The 13,136-nt window shown below is 38.8% G+C and overlaps 1 protein-coding gene across 1 annotated transcript; it reads left to right on the forward strand.

Moving 5' to 3' along the window:
- The first annotated feature begins 4,303 nt into the window (after window positions 1-4,303).
- Window positions 4,304-4,864, forward strand: LOC107610172 (uncharacterized). The gene has a single exon (XM_016312268.1). The coding sequence runs from the start codon at window positions 4,304-4,306 to the stop codon at window positions 4,862-4,864; it is 561 nt and encodes a 186-aa protein (XP_016167754.1).
- Window positions 4,865-13,136: the final 8,272 nt, after the last annotated feature.

Raw genomic sequence — 13,136 nt, forward strand, 5'->3', positions numbered from 1 at the left:
TTCCCATTCGCTACTGAGAACGTGTGGTTCGTTCTCACCCCAAAATCTTTTCTCCTTTCAGTGACACAGGTTCGAAGACTCCGTTTGAAGCTGTGGGCGATTATAGAACTTATTTACGAGTTAAGTTTATGACCTGAGTTCCTTTCATAGAATTCCCTCGCCTTTGTAGCTTTAGTTTTTATTCTATGAAGAGGGATAGGAGTTGTATCTGAGTTTTATTTGAAATCTTTTGTATGACAGATATTATTATTAATAATTATGTGATTATTATTACTTTGAAATGTTTGATATATGATTTTGATTATCAAAAACAAAATTTTTCTGGAAGTTTCCATAAAATAGAAGCGCGATATCGAACTAAAGGCTCAATATTAAATAGTTAATAAAAGAAATAGGTTAGTAACTCCTTACTTTTGGTACGATCATGACGTACTGGAAGTTGGGTCGTTATAATCACCACAACCTTTTCTCTTCTCTTTCCCTATTCCACCCCTTTCACTCTACCCTCCGCTCTGCATAACCTCACCCACTGCCACCGCGAGCTCCTCTACGCCTCCACCACTACTGGGTGGCGCTGTTGTCTTCCCCCTCTATTCTCTCTTTCTATTTTGCTTCTGCATCCCAGTTTCAGCATCCCCTGCCTCTACTACTCTGTTTTCTTCCTGGTTCAATTAATTTTGGTTGTTGTTATTAGTTAGCTTAGTTGATTAATCTGTTCACCTTAGGATAGTTAGAAATGCATGCTGTTAGGTAGATAGGATGTGGTTAGAGGATTCTAGGCCTGATAAGTGCTTCGTTCTTGTTTACTTTCTGACTGTTGAATGCCTTGCTAACTGATGATTGGTGCGTTGTACTGGTTTCTGTTTTATATGTCTTGTTTCATTGCTGCCCTGCTGATATTGTATATGCAATCCTTGCAAATTTCATGTTTGCTGCCAATTTTGGATTCATGTGACTTTTTTGCTGCTGTTTGCTTTCCGGGAACGTCTAATTTACTGCCGAAATGCTGCCCAAATTTTTAGAAATTGTTTTGGTTTTAAACTTGCTATCTAGAATTCAATTTGACACTTTTGGAATTGAGTTTTCCTTGACCTGCACCAAGTTCAATTCCTAGGTTACTTTGGTTAGCAATTTCGTGTTCATTTTGCTTCCCGTGATATACATTGAACCTCCACATGCCTTCACTTTTCAAGTTAACTTAAATGCTTTCTGACTCATGCTAAGCTCACCATTTGATTTTGACTTGTATTTTTTTGAATATGGTTCAGTCCTTTGCAATGATTGGTGCATTCCACTTGTGTGACACTTTCAACTCAAATTGGTTCTTCACCTATTTTAGTTACACAAAGTGCATATTTCACTCTTTCTATACCAATTATTGCACATTTAGTGACCATGGGCATTGTTGATGAACTGCTTTCCAATTCTATGCATTTGAGTAATATTTCATATTTCATCATCAATGACTGCATCGTCCTCATGAATGTGAGTGTGCTTGTTGTTATCATTTTTTGCATTCATCGTGATTGAGCCAATAACCGTCATGCCACTAATTTTTTAGCCAGTTTTCTAACTTCTAACTTGATTAACCAATTTACTTTCCTTTTTAGTTTAAAACTAACTCGTTCACCATTCCTTTGGGTATGCCACTTATTGAGCTTAACAAACAAGCATTGTGCACATATTGCTTGGATTCTTGGTTCATAGCTTTGATTATTTTCTGACTTATGTGCTTGCTTTCCAAGAATTCTATCCCTTTTACCTCACTTCATGAATATGTCTATCATCTTGCCTTTTATATATGCTTAATGCCTTGCTTGTTTTCCTCTACATAGCTTAATTGTATATATCCTATCTTATCTGTTTTTAGGATGGCCGACAGAGGAAAATCCAAAGTTACTTCAAGGAAGCGCAAGAAACCTCAGCCCTCCACTCTTGCACTTTAAGTTTTTACAATTTACTTTTCATGTAATTTAAGTTTCAGCTCTTTTACTTTCTCGTTCTTTAAGTTACTTGCAATTTACCTCTTCTGCTTAGTTTACCTTATGCACCTTTATTTACTTGCAATTTAGCTTCTGTCAATCAAAATCACTCAATTCATCAAATATTCGCTTAACTAAAATTCATCACTTAACTAAAATTGCTCAATCCATCAATCCCTGTGTGATCGAACTCACTCTTGTGAGTAATTACTACTTGATGCGATCTGGTACACTTTCTGGTGAGTTTTCTGTGGAATCGCTTTTCCACGCCATCAAGTTTTTGGCGCCGTTGCCGGAGATTAATTTAGATTGACAATGATTAAGTTGGGTGATAATCTAGATTAAGCATTTTCTTTTCATTTTCACTAAGCACACTAACTGTTTGAATTTTTGCCCAAGCTAACACTAACTTCACTCTAGCAGTAGAGTGTTTCATTTTGGTTTCTGGTTTTATGTTTATGTCACGAGGAAGAAGAGGTGAATCCACATCTCTTAACCTTGACGAGAGAACCCTCTGAATATTGAGAAGAGAAGCTAGAAGGAGTTATTGGTGAAGAGGAACTAGAGGAGGAAGATCAAGTCATGGATGATAACATTCCATATCACACTGATGGTGTGGCCAATAACAATGGCCAACCTCATAGGAGAGTCTTAGCCTCCTACACTATCCTCAACCCAAAGCATTGTGGGAGTAGAATTCTAACCCCCAATGTCAATGCCAATAACTTTGAATTTAAGTCTCAATTGATCACCCTGGTTCAAAACAACTGTCTATATGGAGGAAGTGCTGCTGAAGATCCAAACCAGCATCTCTCTGTGTTTTTGAGAATTTGTGACACTGTTAAAACCAATGGAGTCAATCCTGATATCTATAAGCTTATTTTATTCCCATTTTCACTGAGAGACAAAGCCACACATTGGTTAGAAACCTTCCCTAAGGAGAGCAGTAGCAACTGGGATGATTTGGTTAGTAAATTCTTAGCCAAATTTTATCCACCTCAAAGAATCATCAAGCTAAAAACTGATATGCAAACTTTCAGACAGCAAGAAGGAGAGTCATTATATGAGGCTTGGAAGAGGTATAAAGCTCTAATCAGAAGGTGTCCAGAGGAAATATTCAGTGAATGGGTGGAGCTACAAAACTTCTATGAAGGCTTATCCTTACCTTCAAGGAAAGCTTTGGATTATTCCTCAGGAGGATCTTTGCAAATGATGAAAATAGCTCAAGGGGCACATGATCTTATAGACATGGTTGCCAACAATGAGTATTTCTATTCCTCTGAAAGGCAAGCAGCTCCAAAGAAGGGAGTATTTGAGCTTGAAGGAGTTGATACTATACTAGCTCAGAACAAGCTCATGCACCAGCAGCTCCAGCAACAAATTAAAACAATGTCAAAGAGAATGGATGGATTACAACTGGTAGCAGTGAGCACAACCAACTAACCATCAATGGTGTGGGGACAGCAAGAGGAAAGTTATGAGGAGCAGCAGCCTGAACAAGTGCAGTACATGCATAATCAGAATTCTGGATAAAATGACTTCCATGGAGACACTTACAATTCATCCTGGAGAAACCACCCCAACCTAAAATGGGGAGAGAACCAAAACCAGCAACCTTGGCAAAGAAATTCAAACCAAAACAATTCCAGAAACTCAAACCATCAAAACCATCAAAACACTAACGAAAATTCATACAGAAAACCACAAAACAACAACCCCAATCCAACTACTATCCACCCAACAACTCATCCACTAACCAAAATAACTATCATTCACCCTCAACATCCCATAATCAACCACAACCACCCCAAGAATCTCAAAGGATCTCCAACTTGGAGATATTGATGGAGAAGATGATGAAATATCAAGAGTTGGCCAACAAGAACTATGAAGCTTCATTGAGGAACTTAGAAAGGCAGATTGGCCAGTTGTCCAAGCAAGCAGTGACTGAGAGGCCAACTAATGTATTGCCAAGTGACACCATTCCCAACCCCAATGAAGAATACAAAGCCATTCAACTAAGGAGTGGAAGAACCTTGGTAAACGACAAGAAGCCAGCTGAGAAAGAAACCAACAAGAAGCCTGTGGAGAGTGATAAGGCCAACAGCAAGGAAGAAGAGACACTCAAAGATAAGCAAGACCAAGAAAGGCTCAAGGAGGAAGATGAGCCACAATCTTCAAAGAAAGGAAACAAAGTCATGGAGGAACAATCACAAGAATAGAGGAAGATAGGGAAGACCTACACTCCTCGTTTGCCATACCCTCAAAGGTTTAACAAGGAGATCAAAGACCAATAGTTTCCTAAGTTCCTAGAGGTGTTTATGAAGCTAGAGATCAATTTTTCACTTGCTGAGGCTCTGGAACAAATACCTCTATATGCAAAATTCCTCAAAGAGCTCATCAACAAGAAAAGGAGTTGGAATGAGAAGGAGACTGTAATTCTAACACAAGAATGTAGTGCTGTCATCCAAAGAGGTCTTCCTCCAAAGCTCAAAGATCCAGAAAGCTTCATCCTATCCTGCACTATAGGCAACAGAACACTGGATAAAGCTCTCTGTGACTTAGGAGCTAGCATCAATTTGATGCCCCTCTCACTAATGAAGAAGCTTGCAATAGAGGAAGTAAAGCCTACCAGGATGTCACTCCAAATGGCTGACAAATCACTTAAGATACCAAATGGGGTTATGGAAAATGTATTAGTGAAGATTGGAGACTTCATTTTCCTTGCCAACTTTATTATCCTGGACATGGAAGAAGAGGGACACAGTTCAATCATATTGGGACAGCCTTTCTTAGCAACAGCAAGAGCCATCATTGATGTGGAGAAAAGAGAGATGACCCTCAGGGTGCATGATGAAAAGATGATCATCAATGTCTTCTAGGCCATGCAATATCCTCTATAGAAGGAAAAGCACATGAGGGTGGAAATAATAGAAGAAGTGGAGGATGAGTTGTTGGAAGATGACAACCAAGAGGAACAAGAAGAGGAAATAGAGGTGGAACAAGAGTTCACAAAAGAGGAAGTGATAGAGATCTTCTTTGAAAGCAAGGCAGAAGAGAAACTGAAACAAGAATTGAAGCCTGTTACCTCTCATCTCAAATATGTGTTCCTTGGAGAAGCAGAGTCCCTGCCAGTAATCATAAACTTCTCCTTGAACACAGAAGAAGAAGCAAAGCTGATTGAAGAGTTTAAAGCTCACAACCATGAAAGAGGTGGTTCAAAAAGAAGTGATGAAGCTATAGAATGCTGGGATAATCTTTCCAATCTCTGACAGATCATGGGTGAGTCCGATTTAAGTTGTACTAAAGAATGGAGGAATGACAGTCATCTCCAATGAGAAGAATGAGTTAATTCCCACCAGAACAGTGATTGGGTAGAGGATGTGCATAGATTATAGAAGACTGAATGATGCTACAAGAAAAGATAACTTTCCACTCCCATTCATTAACCAGATGCTGGAAAGATTGGCTGGCCATGCCTATTATTGCTTCCTGGATGGGTACTCTGGGTATAATCAAATAGTGGTGGATCCCAAGGATCAAGAAAAAACTTTCTTCACCTGTCCATTTGGAGTTTTTGCTTACAGAGGGATGCCCTTTGGTCTGTGTAATGCCCCCTTCAACTTTTCGAAGGTGTATGCTTTCTATATTCTCTAACATGGTGGAAAAACTTTTAGAAGTCTTCATGGATAATTTTTCTATCTTTGGCAATTCATTTAACACTTACTTGCATCATTTAACTCTTGTTTTGAAAAGATGCCAAGAAACTAACCTGGTATTGAATTGCGAAAAATGTCATTTCATGGTTCCTGAAGGGATAGTTCTTGAGCATAAGGTTTCAAGAAAAGGTATAGAAGTTGACAAAGCTAAAATAGAAATCATTGAAAAGCTTTCTATACCTGTTAATGTGAAAGTAGTAAGGAGTTTTCTTAGACACGCTGGTTTTTACAGGAGGTTCTTCAAAGATTTTTCAAAAATAGCAAAACCATTAAGCAATTTGCTAATGATTGATAGTCCTTTCATCTTTGATGACAATTCCAAGCATGCCTTTGAAACTTTAAAGAGAAAACTCATTACAGCACCAATTATCACACCCCCTGATTGGGAATTACCTTTTGAACTCATGTGTGATGCAAGTGACTTTGCAATTGGTGCTGTACTAGGGCAAAAGAAAGACAAGTTGCATCATGTTATATACTATGCTAGCAAGGTGTTAAATAAGGCACAGAAAAATTACACCACCACTGAGAAAGAGCTTTTGGCAATTGTATATGCATTTAATAAATTTAGACAATACTTGATTGGTTCAAAGGTTATAGTGTATACTGATCATGCTACTCTCAAGTATCTCATGTCTAAATAGGATTCAAAGCCAAGGTTTATTAGGTGGGTGTTGCTGCTACAAGAATTTGATATTGAAGTGAGAGATAGGAAAGGGAATGAGAATCAAGTAGCAGACCACTTGTCAAGACTACCACAAGAGGTTAATCAAGCTCCACATTCAGTGAATGAAAGCTTTCCAGATGAACACCTCTTACAAATCCAATAAGCTCCATGGTTTGCAGACATTACAAATTACAAGGTTGGAAGGAAGATCCCACAAGAATTCACCAAGCAACAAGTGAAGAAGCTGCTCAACGAAGCCAAGAAGTTCTTATGGGATGAACCATTCTTATTCAAGAGGTGTCCAGATAGAATGATTAGGAAATGTGTTCCTGAGAGTAAGATGAGAGACATATTACGGCATTGTCATGGTTCAGCTTATGGTAGACATTTTGGACCAGAAAGAACAGCAGCCAAAGTACTTCAAAGTGGATTTTATTGGCCAACCATCTTCAAGGATGCTAGAGAGTTTGTTCATCAATGCAATGAGTGCCAAAGAGCTGGAGGATTAACAAGAAGGAATGAGATGCCTCAAAACTACATTTTGGAGGTAGAACTCTTTGATCTTTGGGGTATAGATTTCATGGGCCCCTTTCCACCTTCATATTCTTTCAAATACATACTTGTGGCAGTAGAGTATGTCTCAAAGTGGGTGGAAGCCATAGTAACAACCACATGTGATGCACAGATTGTCCTCCAATTCCTTAAGAAGCACATTTTTACTAGATATAGAGTGCCTAAGGGTCTTGTCAGTGATGGTGGTAGTCATTTTTGCAAAAAATAGATGGAGAAATTACTTCACAAATATGGGGTAATGCACAAAGTAGCTACACCATACCATCCACAAACCAATGGCCAAGCAGAGCATGCAAATAGGGAGTTGAAGAGGATTTTGGAGAAAACAGTGGGGAGTACAAGAAAGCATTGGGCTAGGAAATTAGAAGATGCTCTCTGGGCATATAGGACAGCCTTCAAAACTCCTATTAGAAAGTCACCTTTTCAGTTGTTGTATGGCAAGTCTTGCCAACTTTCAGTAGAGCTTGAACACAAAGCTTTCTGAGGCACTAAACTCCTCAACCTTGATTTTCAAGCAGCAGGAGAGAAGAGGTTATTGCAATTAAATAAGTTGGATGAGTTTAGACTGGAAGCCTATGAAAATGCTAAGATATACAAGGAAAAAGCTAAAAGATGGCATGACAAAAAGATCTCAAGGAAGGAATTCAAACCAGGACAGCAAGTACTCTTATACAACTCCAGACTCAAAGTTTTCCCTGGAAAACTCAAATCTAAATGGACTGGTCCCTACTTGGTGACAAAGGTTCTTCCTTATGGTAGCCTTGAACTACTAGATGAAGCAACAAAGAACAATTTCATGACAAATGGTCACAGGGCAAAGCATTACTTGGGAGGCCATTGGGATAAAGAGAAGGAGAATTAGAAATTAAGCTGAGCAAGAATGAAGGATGTCAAGCTAGTAACATTAAAAGAGCGCTTATTGGGAGGCAACCCAACCAAAGGTAGTTTTTTTTTCTTAACTATTTCAATAAGAGGATTAGGTAGTTTTATTTGTATTGCAAGGAGCTAAGTTTGGTGTTACACACCAAAACAATTTAAGGGTGAATGAAGGATGCTAAGTTTGGTGTTCCACAAAAAAATCTCATTTAAAAAGACTTTTCACCCTCTGCATAACTGGTTACTAGCTCCAAGCAATCAGAAAAACCACTAAATCACTGTTTATTTTCTAGTTTTTAGCTTCATTACTTTCAACAAAAGCACAAGGTTTCATGTAACTGATGCATCATAGACAGTAGCAAGGAACTAAGTTTGGTGTTGCCTGACTAAAGTAAGTTCAAGTTCATGCTAACCATTTGCCTAAGTGCTTGGAAAAACAAGCAACTTTCAAAAGTTATACATAAAAAGACACTCAGCATCTTCAAAGAATCATCACCATGGGAATTGCAAAAGTAAAAGACGATGATGACAAAAGGGAAGCTGCAAGACACTCTTGAGAGGTTGTATTGTTACAAAACTCACTTTGCTTTGAGACGTTCTGCATGAGAAGTTGCTGGTTGCCTTGATGTTTAGTTCAAATGCAAAGTTTGATGTCTGCACTAGTATGAATGCTTGTTATCACTCATCTGTTTTAAATTCATGTTTTGTCTCCCTTTTTGCATCAATAAGGGAAAATGTTTGAAAAAGAAAGTGATTGTCCAATGTTGTAGAAATTAGAATTGAAATTTGTGGTGGTAAAGGCTTGATTAAGATGATGAGCTCAATAATAAAGGTTGCATAATAGAGTGTCCTTTGTAGTGTGAACTTGGTTGCTGTCATAAAACCTTTTATAAATAAAATTCCCTGGAAAATGAAGCAAAGTGAGAAAGAAAAAGAAAAGAAAAGCCAAAAATTGGCAAAGAAAGAAACAATAAGGCTAGACACCAATAGCTTGGACTTTAGGACATATGTCTGTGGTGCTTTTTATACTAGGATATGCTTGGACAATTAGGTTCTGAGGAGTCTTTTAAAACTTGGTAACTTGGATTAACTAATCCGGGTACCAACCGAAAGTCCATTATCAAGAGCAACCTAGCTACAAAGAATTTAGTGATCCAAAGAGATGCTGGGCATCAATGTTCCTAAGAAGATTTGTGAGCCAAGTGTCTGTAGTGAAGAAGTGTTGAGCAAAATTAAGCCAAAAGGCTGCTGCATCAATGATCCTAAGAAATAAGCTTTCTAAGCAAAAGAAAGAAGGAAAAACCAAAAAGGGATCAATCAAAAAGCAAGGCATTATGATAGCAACTCTAGTGAATCATCAAAAAGGCATTTCTTACTTATCAGCAAAGAATAATTGGGCTGCATTTTTTGTCTGCATAAAACCCCATGGTTCAATTTCTATTATCTGCTAAATAAGGACATGTATCCTTTTTTGTTTCATTTCATTTCTTCTCAATGTCTAATGCTTGCTTGGGGACAAGCAAGCTTTAAGTTTGGCGTTGTAATGACAAGTCATCTTATGCTAGTTTTACAAGCATTTTTCATTAGTTTCATTAGGTTTTATGCACTTTCTTGCACCATAAGTAAGTAATTGGAGTGGATTTTCATGCCTTTGTTGAACCAATCAAACATCATTCATTTTACAAAAAATCATATGTTTTATGCTAGAATTAATTGATTTTATAAATGATGCAAAGATCTAGTGATTTTGGTGGGACTTTGATTACTTGTTTGGTAGCTTGTAGATGAAGAAATGGTGGAAAGAGAAAATTTTGGCACACTTTTGAAGTTTGAGCACGCTTTGTACCTTAGGCCACGCTTTAAAAAGCGTAGCCCATGAAAATAAAGCATGGCGCTCAACCAAGGCCAAGCACCAAGGGAGCAAGGCCAACGTTCACTTTATTGAACGTAGCGCTCCAATAGAGAAACCAAACTCGCGCATGCATCAAGGCAAGGCACAACAAGGAACGTTCAAAATTGTGAATGTAGCGCTCTAAGAGGAAGCACCAAATGGTACAGCACAAACCAAAGGCCAAGGGTAGCGTTGTAAGAAATGAGCACTACGCTCACTATTGCTACCTTTTTCGTGCCTTTCATCAAAGAGGAAGCATGCACAATGAAGAGTAGTGCTCAAGAATTCTAGCGTGGCGCTCACTTTCTCTCACTTTCTCGTGCTCTTAGCCAAGGAGAGCAAGGCTCTTATCCAAGAAATTTAAAGAAGCAAAGCACTCTCACCAAGGCTCGAGTTTGGAACCAAGGAAATCCAAGCATGCACAAAGCAAAACACAAGGAGTAGCCCTCAAAAACTCAAGCGTAGCGCTCTCTTTTGCTACCTTTTTCGTGCCTCTCAACCAAGGAACGCAAAGCTCACCCAAGGCTCAGCATCATGTAGCATTCAAAATGTGAGCGGAACGCTCACAAAGTGAATGTTATGGACTAGGGAGGCACACCAAATTGGCTCACCAACTAAGAGTGACCATAATGTTCACTATACCAAACGGAGCACTCCCCTGGAAGGTTCCCACACACCAAACCAATTTGAACCAAAGTCAACCGGACCCAGCTTTCTTCAAATCCATAAACCAAAAGGCTCACCCCAAGCTTTGAAGACCAAAATAGAAAGTGTATAAATAGGATTAAGTTAGATTTGAAAAGGGGACCTTTAGCTCATTTTTTAGTTTTCACTTTTAATTTTCAATTGTTTTGAATTTGGGATTTGGGAATTTGGATCTGAGTTTTTCTTTCTGCATTTTCATTTCTTCTGCAACTTCTATTGTCTGTTCTTGGATTTTGAATTGAGATTGAAGATCTCCATTGATTCTAAATCTGAGAATCATCTTTTACTCTTCCTCTCAATTGTTCTAAGAATTAGATCTGAATTTAGATTTCTGTTTTCATTTTCTTTCTTCTACAACTTCTAATTTTGGGTTTTTGAATTGAGATTGAAGAATTTCATTAAATCTGGATCTGAGAATCATCTTTTCTTTCTTTCATATAGTTTTTGGAATTGGAGAATTGGATTTAAGTTTCTTTTGCTGGTTTCAATTTCATTTTCTTCTGCAATTTACTTTCTGCTTGATCAAGAGAGTAGTTGAGATTTAGATCTGCCTTCTAATCTCATTGCTCTTCTTCGATCTTCAATTTCTCTTTAGGATTTCAAAATTGACTCAAGTTTTCTTGCTATTTTGTCTCCTGAAGCAATTTTCCATTCCTGTTCTTGCTAAGGAGATCCAGATTTGAATTCTTGCATCTCCGAGCTTTCTGATTTACTTTAGTTTGCAATTCCTCGTTCAATTCCAAATCCCAGCACCCAAATCCCTTTTACTCTTCAAGTAATTTACATTTGTCAGCAATTTAGATTCAGCAATTTACCTTTCTTGCACTTTAAGTTTCTGCAATTTACTTTTCTTGCAATTTAAGTTTCGGCTCTTTTACTTTCTTGTTCTTTAAGTTACTTGCAATTTACCTCTTCTGCACCTTATTCTTCTACTTAATTTACCTTCTGCACCTTTATTTACTTGCAATTTATCTTCTGTCAATCAAAATTACTTAATTCATCAAATATTCGTTTAACAAAATTCATCACCTAACTAAAATTGCTCAATCCATCAATCCCTGTGGGATCGACCTCACTTTTGTGAGTAATTACTACTTGATGCGACCCGGTACACTTACCAGTGAGTTTTGTGTGGAATCGCTTTTCCACGCCATCACGTACGCATCAATGCACCCACTCCTCACTCATGCATACGTGCACATAACGCTTCCGCGTCCATCTCCTCTTCGCACCACCCATGCGCACGCGCACGAGACGCGTACGCGTGGATTCAAAATCACCAATACCCCATCCACGCAAGGAACCCTTGCCATTCGCATGCTCTAACACTTCTTCCCTCCAATGTTCCATTCTCTCCTCTCGCCCCCTCTCACTCACGACCCCACCAAAACCCAAAACCACCGTCCGGCGATCCACCGCTGCCGAACCCATCCCCTCCCTCTCTTCCTACTTCTCTTCTTCTCTCCTCCGTCCCCCCTCCCTCTTACCTCTGCCTCTCTTCTCTCACTCCCCGTCGTAACCCCCTTCTTCCTCCACCATGCTCCGTCACGCACCCCACTACTGCCGGCAACGTGCGAAACCGCCACAATCACCACAACCTTTTCTCTTCTCTTTCCCTATTCCACCCCTTTCACTCTACCCTCTGCTCTGCATAACCTCACCCACTGCCACCGCGAGCTCCTCTACGCCTCCACCACTACTGGGCGGCACTGTTTTCTTCCCCCTCTATTCTCCCTTTCTATTTTGCTTCTGCATCACAGGTTCACGATCTCTTGCCTCCACTACTCTGTTTTCTTCCTGTTTCAATTAATTTTGGTTGTTGTTATTAGTTAGCTTAGTTGATTAATCTGTTCACCTTAGGATAGTTAGAAATGCATGCTGTTAGGTAGATAGGATGTGGTTAGAGGATTCTAGGCCTGATAAGTGCTCCGTTCTTGTTTACTTTCTGACTGTTGAATGCCTTGCTAACTGATGATTGGTGCGTTGTGCTGGTTTCTATTTTATATGTCTTGTTTCATTGCTGCCCTGCTGGTATTGTTTATGCAATCCTTGCTGATTTCATTTTACTACCAATTTTGGATTCATGTGACTATTTTTGCTGTTGTTTGCTTTCCGGGAACATCTAATTTACTGCCGAAATGCTGCCCAAATTTTTAGAAATTGTTTTGGTTTTAAACTTGCTACCTAGAATTGAATTTGACACTTTTGGAATTGAGTTTTCCTTGACCTGCACGAAGTTCAATTCCTAGGTTACTTTGGTTAGCAATTCCGTGTTCATTTTGCTTCCCATGATATGCATTGAACCTCCACATGCCTTCACTTTTCAAGTCAACTCAAGTGCTTTCTAACTCATGCTAAGCTCACCTTTTGATTTTGACTTGCATTTTTTTTAATATGGTTCAGTCCTTTGCAATGATTGGTACATTCCACTTGTGTGACACTTTCAACTCAAATTGGTTCTTCACCTGTTTTAGTTACACAGCATATTTCACTTTTTCTATACCAATTATTGCACATTTAGTGACCATGGGCATTGTTGATGAACTGCTTTCCAATTCTATGCTTTTGAGCAATATTTCATATTTCATCATCAATGACTGCATCGTCCTCATGAATGTGAGTGTGCTTGTTGTTCTCATTTTCTGCATTCATCGTGATTGAGCCAATAACCGTCATGCCACTAATCTTTTAGCCGGTTTTCTAACTTCTAACTTGATTAACCA

The sequence above is a fragment of the Arachis ipaensis genome, chromosome B1 (assembly GCF_059453495.1).
Source record: "Arachis ipaensis isolate K30076 ecotype BB chromosome B1, ASM5945349v1, whole genome shotgun sequence".
Classification (NCBI taxonomy): domain Eukaryota; kingdom Viridiplantae; phylum Streptophyta; class Magnoliopsida; order Fabales; family Fabaceae; genus Arachis; species Arachis ipaensis.